The 21,660-nt window shown below is 45.9% G+C and overlaps 2 protein-coding genes across 2 annotated transcripts in view; one reads left to right on the forward strand and one right to left on the reverse strand.

Moving 5' to 3' along the window:
* Nucleotides 1-21,660, reverse strand: part of LOC139039451 (hepatoma-derived growth factor-related protein 2-like) — a 45,500-nt gene that overhangs the window by 17,105 nt on the left and 6,735 nt on the right. Inside the window, exon 3 of the mRNA XM_070480180.1 lies at nt 4,110-4,757. Within this exon, the coding sequence (XP_070336281.1) occupies nt 4,110-4,757 (648 nt within the window). The remainder of the gene's footprint in view (nt 1-4,109; nt 4,758-21,660) is intronic.
* ACO1 (aconitase 1) overlaps nt 4,283-21,660 on the forward strand; it is a 65,371-nt gene continuing 47,993 nt past the window's right edge. Inside the window, exon 1 of the mRNA XM_020878985.2 lies at nt 4,283-4,392. The gene's annotated coding sequence lies outside the window, so the exon portion shown is untranslated. The remainder of the gene's footprint in view (nt 4,393-21,660) is intronic.

A 21,660-nucleotide genomic window follows, 5' to 3' on the forward strand; every position in this document is an offset into this window, starting at 1 on the left:
GCTGTGCTGGGTCGTCGTTGCCGCATGAGGGTTTTCTGCAAAGGTTGCTCTCTATTGACAGTGCATGGGCATCTCACTGCGGTGGCTTCTCTTTTGCTAGAGCATGGACCTCAGTAGCTGAGGTGCCTAGGCCCAGCTGTCCTGCAACATGTGGGATCTTCCCAGACCAGAGATCAAACCCATATGCCCTGCATTGGCAGGCAGGTTCTCAACCACTGGATCACCAGCAAAGTCCTAAACAAATACATTTGGTTACACAGAGTGTCAAGCACAAGCTCCAGAATCAGACCAGCCTTTCATCAAACCCTAACATCACCATTTACAAGTTACGTGACCTGAATCATACAGTCACTCTGAATCCCAGTCTCCTCAGTTGCAAAATGATAACAATGCCTTCAGCTCAAAGAGCTGTTGTGGAGTCAATGGGACATTTAACCACATTTGGCTTTTATTATTAACTTGGTTGAGGGGAACAGTGCTTAATTGAAAAGCAGATGGCCAGGGAATCCTAGTTCCCTGGCAAAGCAGCTCAAGAATTCAGGCACTTAGGTGGTAAGAAAGAGAGCACAAAAATTAAGACTTTGATAGGTGTGGAAGGGCATGGCAGTGGTATTTGTGGGGGGCCAAGATGATCCCAAGAACTGCCTTTTGTTGTTATGAACATAGCATTTTTTTAAAAACAGGAGCAGAAAACATTTATTTCAAACTTCCTCTGGTATGAGGAAGACACACATTCAGTGATGAACTTAGGCATTCTTGAGCCATTGTGCCCGACTCTTTGCAACCCCATGGAATTCTCCAGGTAAGAATACTGGAGTGAGTGGCCATTCCCTTCTCAAGGGGCTCTTCCTGACCCAGGTATCAACCGGGGGCCTCCTGCTTTGCAGGCAGATTCTTTACCATCTGAGCAACCAGGGAAGCCCAGGAATTTAGGAGGGACCACCTTATACTTCAATCATTGCCATACAGATATCTCCCCCTCTGCTATGCTAGAGAACACGGAAGAATATGCAGGCCAACATACTGCACAGAGCTGAGGGCAGTAAGCAGTCTGAGTGTCTATGTGCCAGGCTCCCTGTTCAGGGTGATGAGCAAACTGACGCGGCCCCACCTTCGTGGAGGATATGTCTCCAGTAGCAGCTCCCTGGGGCCGATCTGTGGACCTGCTGGAGCAGGATCTCTTGCAGTGTGCTGGGTGCTCGGACTCTGAGCTCAGATCCCACTCCTCACCTCATTCTAAGAGGTGGGGATGCAGGAGGCTGTATTTTTTTTTTTTTTAGTTGGAGGCTAATTATTTTACATTATTGTGGTTTTTGTCATACACTGACATGAATCAGCCATGGATATACATGTATTCCCCATCCCGATCCCCCCTCCCACCTCCCTCTCCACCGGATCCCTCTAGGTCTTCCCAGTGCACCAGGTCCGAGCACTTGTCTCATGCATCCAACCTGGGCTTGTGATCTGTTTCACCCTATATACATGGGAGGCTATATATATATATATATATATACCTATATATATACCCATATACATGGGAGGCTGTATTTTTAATGCTTCCTCTGGTGATTCTAACACACAGTCTGGGAAATGCCACTGGTGTTACTCAAAGGGTGGTTAGACCCTCACACTCAGTCTCGAGGGTTGAAAGCTGCCATCCCAAACTGCCTTTCTCTCTCTCTGGCCTTCCTGCACAGCATCCAGGATCATAGTTCCCAGTGAGACTCGAACCCTTGCCCCCTGTGGTGGAAACACAGTCTTAACCACTGGACCACTAGGGAAATCCTTAGACTGCCTTTCTCTTGCACCACTTCCTTTCTATTAGATAATATGTGGGAAAATGCGTTATGAACTACAAAGCAAGGTGCAGAAGCGGTGTCTAGTTTTTAGGATGGCCCAATTTACACACATAACTAAAGTCACGGTGAAGTATGATGAGGCATTCCTCAGAACTCAATAGGTCTCCAACCATAGGCTTAGGATTCCCTTTAGAGTAGCAGAAGCTTCTCTCAGGTAAGGCTGTTACCTCACTGAAGGCCCTTCTGCCACTGGCCCCTGGAACAGATCCACAGTGCCTGGGCAGTTACCACACCTGGATGGCTTCCTCTCTGAAGGCCCTTCAAGTCTACACACTCCTCTGGGCCACTGGCAGAATCTTCTGTATCATGACAGAAATATATATCAGGTGAACTTTGTACGAGTCTAGTGATGTGGTTGGAAACCCCGTAAATGTTTAGCTTTCTCAGGACACGATAAAAGATCCTGGATGTGGGATTCAGGATGAGGAAGAAACTGGATGGGTGCGAGGGGACAGACAGATGGCAAGAGAAGACATTGAACTGCCACGTTAGACAGGAAGTATGGCAGGGGCCTTGGGAATACTTAAGTGCTAATGCTCCGCAAATAGCTGCTATCAAAGAGTGCGGAGATCTGAAGACGGTCAAAGTCAATGATGCAGACAGAGCTGACTTTAGCTGGAAGTCTTCATAGAGAGAAAATAGATGATGACGACTTCATCAGTGTATGGAGTTACATGTAAAGTGAGAAGAGAAAGGGTGAACTGAAAGAGCCTAAGAAAGAGGGACCAAATTAAGAAGAGGTGAATCACAAGAGTAGAAGCCTCTAAAGCCAAAAGGAGGTCAAAATTTCAAGGAAAGACCTGTTACCAGTATCAAACACCACAGAGCAGTCAGCAAGGGCAAGAACAGAAGAGGGGTCACTGGGTTTTGCAATCCACACATCCCTGGTGACAGGCCCAAGAGCAAAAGAGCAGGGTGATGTAGGAATTATTTCCATCACAGTTTTGGCTGGAGCGTTTACTAATAAATCTCAATTCCTTTTATGGTTCTGATTTAATTATTTCCTGTCAAGGATTACCAGTTCTCCTATTACATGTATGTTAACACTGAACATTAGGAAATTTTGCTTTGTGAAGGGCTGCCTTGGTTAAGAATCAAAATTTAGCTGGATGTCTTTACTCCCTACCTCAGCCTTCCCCACATACCCTCTAAGGGGACCCCAGTCCACTCAAGGGAAGTTTGCTCAATGAATGTGAATGGAAACAGTTTAGAAAGTGGGTAGGAAGAAAGTCTTCTCCCATAAAGAAAAAATATAATGCTTGTTATGTGTGTGTGTGCTCAGTTACCCAGTTATGTCCAACTCCTTGCGACCCCATGAACTATAGCCTGCCAGGCTGCTTTGTCTATGGGGATTCTCCAGCCAAGAATACCCGAATGGGTTGCCATTTCCTCCTCCAGGGGATATTCCTGACCCAGGCATTCAACCCACATCTCCATCTGCATTGGCAGGTGGATTCTTTACCACGGAGCCACCTGGGAAGCAATGTCTACTATACAGTAAATATGTCCTTCTTCAAACTTGAATATAATAGCAGTAGTGTTAGTTGCTCCATCGTGGGTGACTCTTTGCAACCCCATGGACTGCAGCCTACTGGGCTCCTCCGTCCATGGGATTTTCCAGGCAATAATACTGGAGTGGGTTGTCATTCCCTCCTTCTCCAGGGGATCTTCCCAACCCAGGGTTATGAACCCATTTTTCTTATGTCTCCTGCATTGGCAGGTGGTTCTTTACCACTAGCCTCACCTGGGAAGCTGAAAATGCTACATTACACAGGTTGGCCCCTATGGGGATAGTCGCTACTTATTCATTCTATAAGCCGTATATCCATATACTCAAGATAGAAAACTAAAGATCTAATCAGTCAAATTTGCCTGAGCAGGCGCAAATCCAACCAACCTATAGAAAGTAGGTGCAGTGACCAAGGCCTTCTGAGTCAACCCAGGCATTTCTCTGACTTCTGACAGGTGAATAGCCTGCATTAGGAAGTGTTAGACATTAAAAATAGGAGAAAATTAAACACTGAAACTTTTCACTCCATAACCATGGAAACTTTGAAGTCTTGGCAGTCACTCGGCTCGCTTTGCCAGGCGCTAAGGTGGGGGCGGGGTGGGGGCAAAAGGGAGAGAGGGGAGGTGACCACGTACCGGGGTGTCGGACAGAGAAACCTCCACAGTGATGGTCAAATCACTTCTAAAAGCTGCATTTCTAACCTGCCCCTTCAGCTCCCTCCCAGCGCGCTGGGCAGTCACACTCCACGCCCAAGAGTGAGCGTGTCCCCGGCCTGGGGCCACATGGGAGGATCCCGTCCGGAGGCGGCTTCCTGCCGCTGACCCCCAGCTACCCAGCTCCCTCCCGGGCGAAGTCTCCCAGACCTCCGGCCCCGCCCCGGCCCCGCCCCGGCCACGCCCCTCGGCTGGCGGCCCCGCGGTGACAGGGGGCGGAGCGGCGCGGGCCTCTGGACTCTAGGCGCTCCGGGGACAGCGCCCCCAGCCTGGTTCCCCGCGCCAGTTGGAGTCCGCCGTGCACTCTGCGGTGAGTACGACTCGGCCCAACGCGAGTCCCCAGGCCCGAGCGCCGGCCGCCCTGCCGCCGCGGGGGAATGCGGGTCAGCGGAACCCCGATCCGCCTCCCCGAGCCGGGCGGCAGCGCGCCGGGCCGCCCAAGGGAGACCTGGGGGAGCTGGAAGGCAGCCGGGAGAATCGGGACTAGTTCCTGGGGACTGACCCCTCCGCCCTGTTCCCAGCCTGTGCCGCGCCGAGCACGGGGGCGGGACTGGAAATGGCTCTCCTCGGCCTCCTTCGCCCGGGCTGTGCCGGCCGCCGGGAGAGTCCGCGCCGAGCTGTGAGGGCCTCACTCGGGAGTCGGCGTGGCTCTGGGGGCCGCCGGGAGAATCCACCCTGCGATTTGTCCCGACACACTGAACCGGGGAGTCCTACCCCCAAGGAGGGTGTGCGGGCCTCGCCGGGGAGTCCTCGTCCAGCTGGGGGTGGCGAGGCAGGCACATTTCCCACTGGGGTTCCGACGGATCAGGGAGTCCACACCAGGGGTAAGGGGGAGATGGAGTGAGGGGGAAGAGACCCTCGGTGGGAGGGGTGGGGACACAGTCCATCCTAAAGATTCACAGACCCAGGGAGGAGTGAGTGAGAGTGTGTGTGTGTGTGTGTGTGTGTGTGTGTTGCCGGGATGGGGGCAGAGTCAGAAACAGCCTCTCAGTAGTTCTCAAACTCCCCTATACACTCTTTAAAAATTAGTATATTAAGGAGCTTTTATGTGGGTTATGTGTCTTCAGTATTTATCATATATAACTAAAACAGAATTTTTCAATATATTTAGTATCTCATTTAAAGATAGTGGTAAAGAATCCACCCGCCAGTGCAGGAGACATAAGAGATGTGGGTTTGATCCCTGGGGTGTGAATATCCCTCGGATATGAAAATGGCAACCCACTCCAGTATTCTTGCCTGGAGAATCCCATGGACTTAGAAGCCTGATGGGCTGCAGTCCGTGGGGGCAGCAAAGAGTCTGGTATAACTGAGTGCACAGACAGGCATGCATTATATGTTGATATGTGTTTATGAAAATAACCATACCTTTCAAAATTGAATGTTACTGAGAAGAGTGTCATTGTATTATATTTTTGCAAATCTCTTTCATATCAGTTTTAATAAGTAGCAGCTAGGGTTCTTATGTCTTGCTTCTGCATTGTCTGTTGCGGTATTACATGTCATATCGCTTCTGGAAAACTCCGCTGTGTCCTCCTGAAAATGTGCGAGTAGAAGCCGCAAAGAGCAGCTTGGTATTATTATGAACGTGGTTTTGACTTTCTGAATCCCTAGAGTCCCCTGCACCACACTTTGAGAACCACTGGAGTAGGAAATACTTCAGGGGCTTAAGTCATTGATCCCGCTTCTTGTTGTGATCCTTCCTCTGAATGGGAACAGGCATCACCCCAAGGAAGGATGGTTAACCTCTGGTAGCTGCAACCAAGCTGACCTCACTCTGGAAACCCAAGTACTGTGTCCCCATGTAGGAGCTAATGAGCCCTGCACGCCTCCTGAAAACTGGCAAGGCCCTCAGATGCCTTGGGTTATTTCTGTACCTGGAGAGGTGGCCTGTGTATGCCTTCAGATCGTAGCGGGGATGTGGCACACAGGACCCATGCCTTCAGAGACATGCCCATGGGGAGCCAGTGCCAAGTGTGGAGGAGTTTGTCCAAGAGCTTCCAAGTGGGTCGGAAGTGCTTTTGAAGAGAATAGGGAGGCATGTTGTTGCCTCCCTTTCCTCTGTGATCACTTCTGTGTGTGCTTGCGCAACCTTGCATTTATTGGAATATGGTTTCCCAGTCTTGGTGCTCTTTCCCTTTCCACTTTTGGGGGTGGGAGGTGTTTGTCCCTGTGGGTGGCCCTCCCTCAGCCTCTGCCAGAGCCCGGTGTCCTGCAGGCTGCTGTGTGATAGGTGGGGACCCCTCATTGGATTTCTTCCTTGGCTTCTTGCTCTGTCAGCACAAGTTCCAGATAGAAATTAGGTAATATATAGCCTCATAAGAGCACCCTTGTGGCTCAGCGGTAAAGAATCTGCCTGCCAATATAGGAGATGGGGGTTCGTTCCTTGGGTCAGGAAGATCCCCTGAAGAAGGAAATGGCAACCCACACCAGTATTTTTGCTTGGAAAATCCCAGGAACAGAGGAGCCTGGCAGGGTACAGTCCATGGGGTTGCAAAGAATCAGACACGACTTAGCAACTGGATACACATACACACACCATGGCCTTATAAATGTTTGGAAGATAGACATCCCAAACTATCAACTGTCAGTTCTGGGCAATGGAGTCAGAAAAAAAGGCAGGAAACTCTTTCTAGTTACTCTTTGTGATACCATATGACTGTCTGTTTAGCAACATTCATGTATTGCTTTTACAACCTGAAAACAAAAACTGAAATCCCAACAACATACACTTTTTCAAGGAAGATAGGATTATGTCTCTGATAAGAACATTACCACTACTCCCTCTCTCCCAAGAAAACAAATTACTTTGTTACATCACATTTCTAAACTAGTATCTGTGATGCTAGTATATATATTAAGTCAAAATGATACTAAGAGAGAGCCCTCTGAGCTCAAAACATGCTTGAACAGTATCATTTGATGTAAGGTTAGAAGCCACCAGATCAGACTGTTCTTCAATGGATCATCATGCCCCCCCCTTAAACTGCTGTTGTAAAATGCTATTTCATGAAGTGTCCTAAAGTACAGTTTTAAAATTGAAAAGTGTGATACCCAAGACTGTTTCTCTGTGATCCTACAGTTATGAGAAGAGAAAGCATGGTCATGTGCGTTCTGATGTGTCCCTGCATCAACTGGGGCAAAGGATATATGCCCACGTGCCGAGCGGCTTTCTCTTGGTGGTGGGGTAGTTTTTTATTTATGTTCACTTTGCTTATTAATAGTTGCTAGCAACCCCTAAACAAGTATTAAACTTGATATGACCAGAAATAACCCCTACAGTTACTTGTATGTGGAGGACAACATAATTGCCTTCGTTTTTCTTAGATCGACCCTGCAACCTGGCCAGTAGTGGACCCTTGCTACTCCCTTCCTCCCGTTGGGAAGTGGAGAAAGAAGTGTGTGGAAAGCGACTCGGGGGAAACAAAACAGCCCTCAGTCACACTGTGCGGTGTCTACTTCGCCCTGTGAGGGCAGCTCCAATCTGCCTGCTCCTTCCAAATGGCCCAGAGGTTAGAAGGTTCTTACTGGGTTTGCACCATCACCCGAGTAACCATCAGCTGACCATCTCCCCAGACTCACTGCCCCTCATTTTATTTTTTTTTTAGCCATTTTTTAGTGGAAAACCTCAGACGTACAAGGAAATGGAGAATATACATCCCCAGCTTCAACAGTTACGAACATTAGCACTTGGCCAATCTTATTTCACCTAGACCTTTCCTCGAACTTACTTCTTTTTTCCCCTCTTCTAAGAGTTAGCATCTTTATGTTCAACTGTATAAACTAAGGAAAAAAGTATTCTTTGCTGTGTCTTTTTAGTATCAAGCATGTACTGACTGCTGTAGCAAAATTACTTAAAGTCTTGTGCCCTGCTGTCAGCAAGACTGAACCCCTGGAGTGGACTTCACACACTTGCTATGTGGTGGCACTTCTCTGCCTCTGCATTTGCTTTCCTCTTGGCCTTTCTTCTTCCTGTCTCCCAGTTCTGCTCCGTTAAGGTTTTCTCAACTCCCCTACTCATAGCTGTCTCTTTCCTCTGGCCTCTTTTATGACCCTTTGCAATCTGCAAGCTGATTTCAGTCTCCTTAGTCAGATCATAATCTTTGTAATTTTCAAGTAAAGCAAGGTTTTCCTTATCTCCCTTTCTCCTGCACTACTTGGCTTAGTTGCTTGGTTGTGTCCAACTGTTTGTGACCCCATGGACTGTAGCCCGCCAGGCTCCTTTGTCCATGGGGATTCTCCAGGCAAGAATACTGGAGTGGGTAGCCTATCCCTTCTCCAGGGGATCGTCCTGACCCAGAAATCAAACCGGGGTCTCCTGCATTGCAGGTGGGTTCTTTACCAACTGAGCTACCAGGGAAGCAATACTTTGTGCAGAGAAGATGCTCAAGAAATAGATGTTAAATTAATTTAACTCAAGTTCACTGGAGAACATTTTTTATTACAAGGCATGCCTTGCTTCCCTGTCCTTTGCTGTCTCCTGGAGCTTGCTCAAACTCATGTCCATTGAGTCAGTGATGCCATCCAACCATCTCATCCTCTGTCGCCCCCTTCTCTGGGATTGGCTATGGGGAACATGCAAAGCCAGGAAACTCTCTAAACATGACATGGATTTGGGAGCCAGACCAGATTCTCGAAGTCAGTGTGTATATATATCCTGATGCATAAAACTACCAAAGTGATAGCACTCTCTGAACCAAGCACTTCCCAGATTCCTCAGGCTCAGCTTTAGTCTTTGTTGTAGAAGTTGATCTACTCTCTGATGAACTGGCAAGGCTGCTCTGTGTGAGTACTAGTGGGGTTCTCTCTCATTCCGTTTTTGTGACTTCAGAACTTTGGGGAAACCCATCTTTGAAGTGTGTGAATTGCCTGGGCTCTTGTTCAAACTGACACGGATGGAACATTTCATTATTCTCCAGCCTCATCATCCTGTCATGATCATGACTGTAAACTCACAAAGCAAAGTGCACGTTGTGGCTTAGCTCATGAAGAAGGCATGTCGGGCTAAGAAAGTCTGCAGACTTACCAGGTTCGAACTTTTGGTTGTGAAGAGAAGTGAACAAATCATTGTGGACAACTGGTTACATGCGAGAGCTACACGGACATACTCAGGACAGTTCTGTAATAGTGGTGGGGTCAAGACCAGCACTTGCTATGTTATGGTAGGACTTCCCCAGCAGTCCAGTGGTTAGGACTCTGAGCTTCCACTGCAAGCAGCATGGATCCCATCCCTGGTCAGGGAATTAAGATCTCACAAGCCTTGTGGCACAGCCAAAACAATAACTGTTATGTTTCATAAAACCTTATCTGCTCAGATAAGGAATCAGTTACATTTTAAGGCTGGTGATGCCCAATGATGGATTTTTGACATCAACCCATAGTTCAGTCATCTATTATATGAATTTATACTGAAATCATGGAGAAGGGAATGGCAACCCACTCCAGTGTTCTTGCCTGGAGAATCCCAGGGACAGCGGAGCCTAGTAGGCTGCCGTCTATGGGGTCGCACAGAGTTGGACATGACTGAAGCGACTTAGCAGCAGCAGCAGCATACTGAAATCAAGGGTATTTTAGGGGCAATTAAAGGTCAACTATCCAGTCTTCACTACACTATTGGCTTCCCTTGTAGCTCAGATGGTAAGGAATCTGCCTGCAATGCAAGAGACCATGGTTTGATACCTGAGTCAGGAAGATCCCCTGGAGAAGGAAATGGCAACCCACTCCAGTATTCTTGCCTAGGAAATCCATGGACAGGAGGCTGGTGGGCTACAATCCATGGGGTCACAAAGATTCAGACACGACTACCTCAGATTATCTGAATTATCTAGTCCTCACATATGTACTTTAGAGTTGGAAGATTGTTTTAAAGTGAGATTTAACTTTTTTAATTTATTTGGTTAATGTAGGTTTTTGGATGAGGAATAACTATAAGATTCTCTGCTTGTTAGGAAATGTGTAGGGCAAGGGAGTTGGCCACTGGTGGCTCAGTGTGAAGAGCCTGCCTGCCAATGCAGGAGACACAGGTTCAATCCCTGGGTTGGGAAGATCCTCTGGAGAAGGGAAGGGCAACCCACTCCAGTATTCTTGCCTGGAAAATCCCATGGACAGAGGCACCTGGTGGGCTATAGACTATGGGGTTGCAAAGAGTCAGACACAACTGAGCAACTGAAAACAAAACACAAACTGGCCACTTACCGGCCATGGGGTGTTGACAAGTTATCAATACTTATTGTCTGTGATCCTCAGTCTTCTCATCTGTACAGATGAGTGATGATCCCTATGTCACAGTTGTTGAGGGACCATGTTAGACTCTGTGGATAAAGTGTCAGGCACTCCACAGGGGCCCGGCTCCTGTCAGCTGGCTGCAGTGCTATAGAGTGATGTAGCGCTCACAGCAGAGCGCCTGTCCACGCTTCTCTTAGCCCAGACCTCCTGGGCTCCAGGCCCATGTGTGCTGCTGCCTGCTCTTCCTCTTCAAAGCAAATTCACCATCTGAAACCAGCACCCAGGTGTTTATCATGGTCATTGGTTCTGCCAGTTCATCCAGATGGGGAACACGGAGCCATCCTAGATCTCTCTCTCTCTTCCTCCCCCACCCTTAGCCCGTTCTCCTTTCTTAGCTGTCCCTGGGATCTGTTGCCCTGCCCCCCACTTCTGACTTGATGACTGCAACAGCACCATACCCTGCCTCCTTGATGCCAACCTAGCATCCTTCCCCCGAGTCAGCTCCTACCTTAACCAGCATGCATGCTAAGTCACTTCAGTCATGTCCTACTCTGCAACCTATGGACTGTAGACCACTGGGCTCCTCTGTCCATGGGATTTTCCAGGCGAGAATACGGGAGTGGGTTGCCATACCCTCCTCCAGGGGATCTTCCCTACCCAGGGATCCAACTCACATCTCTCTATGTCTCCTGCATTGGGAGGTGTGTTCTTTATCATGAATGCCTCCTGGGAAGCCACCTCTACCAGAGTGATGTATAATATTCAATCAGGTCTTGAAGATTTCAGCTAAGAACCTTTTAACTTGCCTCCCTTCAAGTCTTTCAGTGCCTTTCTGCAAGGTCCTTCATGATATGGGCCCCAGCCCTCCCCTCTCCTCTGAGCCCCGCCATCACGAACCTTTCCTTCAGACATGTGGAACTGCTCTGTGACATCCACAGGGTCTCACTTCCATACCTTCACATGTGCTGTCTTCTCTGCCCAGAATATTTTTGTTCTTGACTCCCTCCCTCAGTGCAGTTCTCAAAGGCTCATGCATGGTGTCACCTGTCCCCAGAGGCCTTCCTGACCCCTTCCCATACTGGATCAGGTGCTCTCCTTAGATGCTTCTTCTGTCCATTTGTTTTTGGCAGCATTGTGAGACATATGGGATCTTAGTTCCCTGACCAGGGATTGAACCCATGCCCGCTGTAGTGGAAGTGTGGAGCCCTAACCACTGGACCGCCAGGGAATCCCCCATAGAATTCCTTTTATCGGCCTGCATCCACCACTGCTGCAGGATGGACTGCTGGATAGCGTCATAACCTCCCGACCAGTCTCTGTGTAACTGAAGATGGTGGGGAGGCGGGGAGAGCTCTTATGTCTTTATCTCATCGATGTCAAATCAGTGTCTCTCAGGGTCAAATGTAAAACTGAATCTGCAATAGTCCCTTTTCTTGGACAAACCAGCGGCCCAGAAACCAGATGCACTGTCATCAAATGCTACTCTAATACTTGTCCCATCTTTGATCCAGTGAAGTGGCCACTGCATGTGGATGCTTCGTGGCCCTTGGGGCCACTGAGATGGGATTAGAGCATTATTGCTCAAGAGCTGGGCTTAAGGGTGGATGCACTTGACTTTGAGTTCCCTTTCAGCACGCCTGCGATCTGGCAGCTGCCTTCCCGCTCCTAACCACTTGACTGTGGGGAAAGAAAACAGTACCATCAGGTCCTCCCTGCAGCTGCCTTTCTTCTGGAAAACCAAGAAACGTGGGTTTATAGCTCGAACTTCTGAGAACTTGACCAGCATGAGTCATCACTGTTGGATCCCAGCAGTGCTGAAGTGGGTGGGGGCAGATCACCTCAGAGCCTTGGTGAATTCATGGAGAGAAATGCTGCCCGGAGTGACCTCTAGCAGTCTGATGCCTAGCCCTTTTGTGGTGACACTTTCTAATTTCTAAAATTTGAGTTAGAGAAGTTCATTACCAAGGAACTACTAAATGAGGTAGGAGCTCAAGGGACTCACATCGCTTCCCTTGCCCTTGGGACTCAGATACATCAGGGCTTGGCTGGGGTCTCTGCAGGTATTGTTTTGGAAACCCTACTGGTGATGGTGGGTTGCTGCAGGGCAGGAAACCACAGTTTAAGAAGGGCAGCCTTAAAGAGTACTGGCCTCAAAGAGAAGAGGATGAGGTCCAGAGCAGCAACCTAGTTAGGATGCCTAGTTCTAATGGGTCCTGCCCTTGCTGCTGCTGCTTCCTTTTTTAAAAGTTATTTATTTGGCTGAACCGTGTCTTAGTCACAACCTTTGGTCTAGTCCCCTGACCAGGGATGAAACCGGAGCCCCCTGCATTGGGAGCACAGAGTCAGCCATTGGCCCACCAAGGAAGACCCTCTCTGCTCTGCTTCTTCCTTTGTTCTCTGGACAAATGTTTCATGACCACACAGTGACTTGCCTTTCTCACTGCATCTCCAGAATGATAAATGGGAAGTTCACCAAGACTTTCTTGTGAAACTATCTATATTAGCTCGTAGTGATACCAGAAAAGAAAAATAACTATTTCTGTTCTTTGGGGTTTGTGCTACTTTAGTTAATTTAAAATGAGCTTAAAAGATGTGTCAGGCAAGCTTTCTGTTTTGGGAATTGCATGTGATGTTATGCCATCTTGGGCACTGAGCCTCAAAGAGGCGAGGGATGCTTGATCAGACAGTGCCGTGGTCACAGGGCTCTGGTCCACGCAAATTCTGACCACTGCCTTTGGCTGTGGCTATGCCCATCTGATGAGTGAGTCATGATCACTTCTATGATACATCCTGAAAATTTCCAATGTTACTTAATGAAGTTTGGAGGAACAGAAAGTTTGGATTTCAGGAAGTAGCTACTTCTTAAATGACAATCAAATGTTTTCATATTATGAGTTGCTATCCACCAAACCTAAATTCTGGGGTTGGAAATGTACAGTTTAAACCATGTGTGAAGTTAGGAGAGCACTTTGTGGTTGGTCCTTAGTCCGAGTTCCTGCGGTGACTGACTCTGCTGCAGCCCACCTCAGTCTTCTCCTTTTCTGCCCTTGCTCACCCCGTTCTGCCGTCCCTCAGACCCACCTCAGGGCCTTTGCACATGATCTGACCCCTCCTCCAGATTCCCCTCACTTCCCTCTCAGTTTTTCCCAAGTGGCTCCATGTCAGTGAGGTCCTCTTTGATCTCGTAATAACGCTTCACAGGACATGCCCTACTGCCTTGTCCTGCTTTATCCATGGAACTGGTCACAGTCTGACATTCTGTTTCTATATTTATTTGTTTAGTCTCCCTCTACTGAAATGGAAGCACCATGAGGGAACTTTGTCAATTTTGTTCCTGAGTGCCTAAAACATATTACAGTTAATGTAAAGATACATTGAACAAATGAATGAATGAATTATATAATTTTTTCACCCAGAAGGGACTTTTTAGATCATCAAATAACCTTATATACAGACTGGGAAACTGAGGCCCAGAAAGGCTCTGTGGCTTATTTCAAATGAAACTAAATCATTCAAAAACTGTTACAGCTCTTTTAAAAACTCTGGGAATATATGTGGAGCACTCTGGCCAGTGGTCCAGGATGAGACAAAAGAGTTAGTTAAAACTGTAATAAGTTAAGTTGTGATAAGGTAACTTGTGATAAGTTAAAATTGTAACCCAGAGTGACAAGTTATTGTGTGACTGCAAAGCTTTCTGAAGGCAGAGTCTCATTAATTGTTGTGATGTAACGTGCACCTTGCATTAATTAGTGCCCAAGAAAAATGTGCTGATGGATTTGCTAATATTGTTATAAAGCCATTCTTTCTCCAAGACCCTCCTTCTGCATTGAGACAGGAGGGAAGAGGACAGGGTGCAACCTTCGAAAGAATAACATACCCTAAGGATGTGACAGAAACTGGTTAGGAACCACTAGTTCCAAAATGGCAGAAGATTCAATTTCCCATAGACCTTGAGCCTCATTGTACACTCACTGTAACACATTAATGCTCAGTCGTGTCTGACTGTTTGGGATCTCATGGACTGTAGCCTACCAGGCTCCTCTGTCCTTGGAATTCTCCAGGTAGTAATACTGGAGTGGGTTGCCATTCCCTTCGCCAGGAGTCTTCCTGACCCAGGAAGTGAATACAGGTCTCCTGCATTGCAGGCAGATTCTTTACCATCTGAGCCACCAGGGAAGCCCTGTAATACATCAGCATATGCTAAATGTCTCACAGGTGCCATGAAGTTATAGGGCCAACCATAAAAAGGAAAAAAACCGGGAGTTGCCCCAGTTCCTGGAAATCCCCACCCCCTCACCAAGATAGATAGAATATTCCTCCTCCTCAGTATCCAGTGAAATTCCCCAGTCCATAGAAACTAACCACCCCTACACCCCGGGTCTGGTCTAACTTTCCAAGAGGACCGCATGCCCTAGGGCCACCTCTCACCCTCTGAGACGGCCCACACTCTGTAGACAGAGTGTGTATCTCTCTAGATAAACCCATTTTCACTTTACTATGGCTCACCTTGAATTCTTTCCTGTACAAAGCCAAGGGCCCTCACTTGGCCACTCGCAACCTAGGACATGACCATCCTTTCTTGCCCCATTTTTCATATAACAGCACTACCTCTTTTTTTTTTTTCCATTCTCTCCCAAAATAGATAATTGCACTTATGACTTCTTTAAAATTCTTTTGGTTGCAAGTATCACATTTAAGAGACTTTTGTATTGTTTTTCATGCCCCCCCGCCCCCAGTACTTTTATGGACAGCTAGGAAGATCAGAGAAATGATTTGGTCTCTGAAAACTGGGCTCCCCTGGTGGCTCAGACAGTAAAGAATCTGCCTGCAATACAGGAGACTTGGGTTCGATCCCTGGGTTGAGAAGATCCCATGGAGAAGGGAATGGCAACCCACACCAGTAGTCTTGCCTAGAGAATTCCATGGACAGAGGAGCCTAGCAGGCTCATGGGGTCGCTAAGAGTCGGACACAACTGAGTGACTGACACACACATGCTGGGAAAATTCAGAGATATTTAGCTATTCCAGCTTCCCAGATGCATCTGCATCAAATAAAGCAAAAAGCCAACATTTCTAGCTCTCTCGTTTGTAAAGGAACCAAGTCGACCTGCTATGGTGGTTTGCTGGCCTGAATGGTTCTGACCTCAATCTTGTTTATATTTACATAGACATCCTTGGAATCTCACTTTTGATAAAAAGCTGTTTATAAGTAGCATGATGTTTAGATACACAGCAGTCAGTTTGGGAGCAGGACCAATTAATTTCTCTATAAACAGAAGAAAATGAAGCACAGCTAATCTTGAGAGTGAACTGAAGTAAACTCTAAGAGATGCAGTGATGTTATGTTACTTTGGATTGGAAGCTAGGAAAAATCAGGAAGGATATATTTAGAAAAGTGTGAGAAGCCAGGTGAATAAACCACATGAACTACAGAAGAAACCTCTTTCTGATGTTGGCACAGATTTTTAAAAAATCCACTCTGTGTGTCTTAGATGTGCTCAATACATAATTCAGAGGGTGTGTTGTCTGTACTTTAGACCATAGCACAGTGAATCACCTGAAAGCCTTTCAAACTATACAGACTTTCCAGGGAACTGATATGCACAGTCTCCACCCCACCCCCAAGCCCTTTTCTCCCCACCCTATAGTTGTTTTTTTTTTTTTTAACTTTATACTGGGTACAGCCTATTAACAATGCCGTGGTAGTTTCAGGTGAACAGCGAAGGGACTGAACCACACCTATACATGTATCCCTTCTCCCCTCACTTCCCTCCCATCCAGGCTGCCACATAACATTGAACACTGTTCCCTGTGCCCTACAGTAGGTCCTTGTTGGTTATCCATTTTAAATACACAGTGTATACCTGTCTGTCCCCAGCTTCCCATCTCTTCCTAAATGAAGTGTTTGGATGGCACAAGAGATGCCCCAACCCATGCCCCACCCATGCCCCAGAACTACTGACAGGAGTTCTGCCGCGTGGGTTACAGTTTTCCTCTGCTCCTTCCTGCTGGTGTATGGGAATCCTGTGGTTGGTCATAGGGTTCGTTCACATCCATGCTTCTTTCTCTATCACAAAATAACCTAAGAGAATTCAACTCTGACAGCAGAAGCAGCTAAATATAATTAGAATTGTATACTCCAAAGGCTGGAAAGAGACCTGAAAAGGTGAGTCGTATTTTATCCGATCGTTGACATTTAGCTAAAATCAATTTTAGTATATGTGCTGCTGAAGCGAGCACATCATTTAGCTAAAATCATTCGCCTGTTGCAAACATGTCTACAAACCTGACTGTGCCAAACAGATACCATCACTGTCAGCTGGTGTGTGGTTATAGGCAGTCCTCTGTCCTTCATTAAAGGACAGAAATGGTGTGGACCTAACAGAAGCAGAAGAGATTAAGAAGAGGTGGCAAGAATACACAGAAGAACTGTACAAAACAAGTCTTAATGACCCAGATAACCACAGTGGTATGATCACTCACCTAGAGCCAGACATCCTGGAATGCAAAGTCAAGTGGGCATTAGGAAGCATCACTATGATCAAAGCTAGTGGAGGTGATGGAATTCCAGCTGAGCTATTTCAAATCCTAAAAGATGATGCTGTGAAAGTGCTGCACTCAATATGCCAACAAATTTGGAAAACACAGCAATGGCCACAGGACTGGAAAAGGTCAATTTTCATTCCAGTCCCGAAGAAGGGCAAAGAATGCCAAAGAATGTTCAAACTACCACACAGTTGCACTCATTTCACTTGCTAGCAAGGTAATGCTTAAATCCTTCAAGCTAGGCTTCAGTAGTACATGAACCAAGAACTTACAGATGTACAAACTGAATTTAGAAAAGGCAGAGGAACCAGAGATCAAATTGCCAACATCCATTGCATCATAGAAAAAGCAAGGGAATTCCAGAAAAAAATCTGCTTCGTTGACAACGCTAAAGCCTTTCACTGTGTGGATCACAACAAACTGTGGAAAATTCTTAAAAACGTGGGAATACCAGACCACCTTACTTGTTTCCTGCAAAACCTGTGTGCAGGTCAGGAAACAACAGTTAGAATGGGACATGGAACAGTGAACTGGTTCAAAATGGGAAAGGAGTACGTCAAGGCTGTATATTTTCACCCTGCTTATTTAACTTCTTTGCAGAGTACATTTGCGACATTCCAGGCTGGACGAAGCTCAAGCTGGAATCAAGATAGCCGGGAGAAATATCAATAACCTCAGATATGCAGATGACACCACCTTTATGGCAGAAAGTGAAAAGGAACTAAAGAATCTCTTGATGAAAGTGAAAGAGGAGAGTGAAAATACTGCCTTAAAACTCAACATTGAAAAAACTAAGGTCATGCCATCCAATCCTATCACTTCATGGCAAATAGCTGGGGAAACAATGGAAACAGTGACAGACTTTATTTTCTTGGGCTCCAGAATCACTGCAGATGATGACTGCAGCAGTGAAATTAAAAGACACTTGCTCCTTGAAGTAAAAGCTATGACAAACCTAGAGAGCGTAAACCTAAAGCAGAAATGAGGCTTCCCTGGTGGTCCGGTGGTTAAGAATCCACCCTGCAATGCAGGGGACGCCGGTTCAATCCCTAGTCTGGGAAGATCTCATGTGGGCAATCTAGAGCCCATAGGCCACAACTACTGTAGCCCACACACCCTAGAGCCTGTGCTCTCTCTGCAGCAGGAGAGGCCGCCCAATGAGAGGCCCAAGCACTGCAACTGAAGATTAGTCCCCGCTCTCAGCAACTAGAAAGCCTGTGTGCGGCAGCAGAGACCCACCACAGCCAAATCAATAAATCTTAAAAAAAAAAAGCAGAGACCACTTCGCCGACAAAGGTCTGTCTAGTCAAAGCTATGGTTTTTCCATTAGTCATGTATGGATGTGAGAGTTGATCAACCATAAAGAAGGCTGAGCACCGAAGCACTGATGCTTTTGAACTGTGGTGTTGGAGAAGACTCTTGAGAGTCCCTTGGACTGCAAGGAGATCAAACCAGTCCATCCTAAAGGAAATCAACCCTGAATATTCATTGGAAGGACTGATGCTAAAGCTGAAGCTCCAGTACTTTGGCCACATGATATGAAGAGCTGACTCACTGGGAAGGACCCTGCTGCTAGAAAAGACTGAGGGCAGCAGGAGAAGAGGGCAAGAGAGGATGAGCTAGTTGGGTGGCATCATTGACTCAATGAACGTGAGTTTGAGCAAACTCTGGGAGACAGTAAAGGACAGAGAAGTGAGGGATAGTGAAGGTGTGCTGCAGCCCATGGGGTCACAGAGAGACATGACTTAGCAACTAAACAACTATAACAACAGTCTTCTAGCAAGAGTGGCAGTTTAGCAGTGTGCTACCCATAAGCTACTCGGTCTCCCTCACCAAAGCCATTAGCAAGACTGCTGTCTGGGCTTGGAAATGGTCTGGGTTACAGGTAGCAGAGTTCACTGATCCCGGGAGAGGTTTTGCCCATGATGTCAGGAACCGGTCACTCGCGAGACTCTAGCCAGCGAGGTTCACAGTGCACCTGAGCATGGGGTCAAGTTGTACATCAGATTGTCAGGGCTCCCTTCATGTAAAGGGGAATCTTGTAGACCACAGGTCTCGAGATCAGATCGAGGCCAAGGGCAGTCCTTACCTCTCCAGAGTTACAGAGCTGAGTCTCATCCACAGGAATAACTCAGCGAAGTCCCTTTGGGTATGAGAACATTTGGTCACCAGAGGCCATCTCAGCATCATTCAGTTTGGCCTTTCTGGCAGACAGGGAGCTTACAGAAGAAATTCAGATGTCTAACAGGATGGAAAAGTATTTACCTTTACTAGCCATTAGACAAATGCCCAAGATTAACTTTTTAATCTCTCAATTTGGAAAAGATAAAGACAAGTTATGCTCCCCAGTTAGGCATTTCTGTTTTTACTCTGCTGCAGAGAAGGGTCATAAAATTGGTACAGCCTTTCCCTGGCGGCCTGCTGATGTGCATCCAAAGGGAGCTATCGGATCCTTCCCCCCAGCTGTCCTACTTCTAGGAACCAAAAGCTCAGGGTTTATTTTGAGGAAATGGATTAAGGACCTATATAAAGAAGTGTATACAAAGATTGCAAGCAATGTTTGAATGTTAATGCTTGGACACCACCTACATATTTTAATAATAAATTTAAATGAATTATTATATGTCTGAAAGAGAGATTTTTATGGTGTAGTTAAAAGTGATATAAAATACCACATTAAAAAAAAAATCATATGGTGGCTCCATGAAGATGTTTGTGGTCTACTGATGAGTGGGGGGAAAAAAGCAGTTTACAGAACACTGTGAGGTCTCATCCATTTTTAAAAAATTCAAATACATTTAAAATTCATGTTCAATGAAACTCCACACTATGGTGTTACGGATGACTTATTTTCTTCTTTTTGTTCAATTGCATATTCTAATGTTTCCACAATGAATATCTGTTTTTAAAATTTTATTTTACTGTACCAATATCTTTCTGATATTTTTCTAAGTTTCAGGTGTATAACAGAGTGATTCACAATTTCTAAAGGTCATACTCCACTTATGGTTATTCTAAAATATTGGCTGTAATCCCCATGCTATACAGTATATCTTTGTAGCTTATTTTATACATAGTAGTTTATACTGCGAAATCCTCTACCCCTGTCTTGCCCTCCTCACTGTCTCTCTTCCCCGCTGTTAACCACTAGTTTGTTCTCTATATCTGTGAGTTTGGTTTTTTTTAATATTCACTAATTTGTTTAATTTTTAAGATTTCACAGAGATTATTCTGGGTATTATTTTTTAATTGAGTTTTTGGGGTTTTTTTTTTTTTGGTATTGATTTGTATGAGCTGTTCATGTATTTTGAATTTTAACTAACCCTTTATTGGTCATATTATTTGCAAATATTTTCTGTCATTCCATAGGTTGTTTTCATTTTGCCAATGGTGTCCTTTGCTGTGCAAAAGCTATATATTTAGGTCCTGTGATTTATTTTTATTTTTTTGCTTTTGTTTCCTTTACTTTATGAGAGACAGGTCCAAAAATATATTGCTATGGCTTATGTCAGAGAGTGTTCCACTGATGTTTTCTTCAAGGAGTTTTATGGTTTCTGGTCTTATATTTAGGTTTTTAATCTACTTTGACTTTGTGTATAGTATTAGAAAATGTCCTAATGTTATTCTTTTAGACGTAGCTGTCCAGTTTTCCCAGTACCACTTATTGAAGAGAGTGTTTTTTCTGCAATGTATATTCTTGCCTCCTTGATTGTAGATTAACTGACCGTCAGTGTGTGAATTTACTTCTGAGCCCTCTATTCTCCCCTGTTGATCTATGTGCCTGTTTTGTGCTATTTCTGTCTTGTTATGTTCATTTGTCTTATTCTTTGAATTCCACATGTAAGTGGTAATATATAGTATCTGTCTGACTTCTTTCCATCAAGTCTAGTTGGTACAAATGGCAAAATTTCATTCTTTTTCATGTTGAGTAGTATTCCATTACACATATATATTCGGTTCAGTTCAGTTGCTCAGTCGTGTCTGACTCTTTGCGACCCCATGAATCACAGCACGCCAGGCCTCCCTGTCCATCACCAACTCATGTCAATCAAGTCGGTGATACCATCCAGCCATCTCATCCTCCGTCGTCCCCTTCTCCTCCTGCCCCCAATCCCTCCCAGCATCAGGGTGTTTTCCAATGAGTCAACTCTTCACATGAGGTGGCCAAAGTATTGGAGCTTCAGCTTCAGCATCAGTCCTTCCAATGAACACCCAGGACTGATCTGCTTTAGGATGGACTGGTTGGATCTCCTTGCAGTCCAAGGGACTCTCAAGAGTCTTCTCCAACACCACAGTTCAAAAGCACCAATTCTTCAGCACTCAGCTTTCTTCATAGTCCAACTCTCATATCCATACATGACCACTGGGAAAACCATAGCCTTGACTAGATGGACCTTTGTTGGCAAAGTAATGTCTCTGCTTTTTAATATGCAAGCTAGGTTGGTCATAACTTTCCTTCCAAGGAAGTGATTTTGGAGCCCCAAAAAATAAAGTCTGACACTGTTTCCACTGTTTCCCCATGAAGTGATGGGACCAGATGCCATGATCTTAGTTTTCTGAATGTTGAGCTTTAAGCCAACTTTTTCACCCTCCTTTCACTTTCATCAAGAGGCTTTTTAGTTCCTCTTCACTTTCTGCCATAAGGGTGGTGTCATCTGCATATCTGAGGTTATTGATATTTCTCCCAGCAATCTTGATTCCAGCTTGTGCTTCTTCCAGCCCAATAATATGTATAATATATATATGCATATATATATATATATCATATCTTCTTTATCCATTCATCTGTTGATGGATACTTAGGTTG

Source organism: Odocoileus virginianus, chromosome 18 (genome assembly GCF_023699985.2).
Source record: "Odocoileus virginianus isolate 20LAN1187 ecotype Illinois chromosome 18, Ovbor_1.2, whole genome shotgun sequence".
In the NCBI taxonomy this organism is placed as follows: Eukaryota; Metazoa; Chordata; class Mammalia; order Artiodactyla; family Cervidae; genus Odocoileus; species Odocoileus virginianus.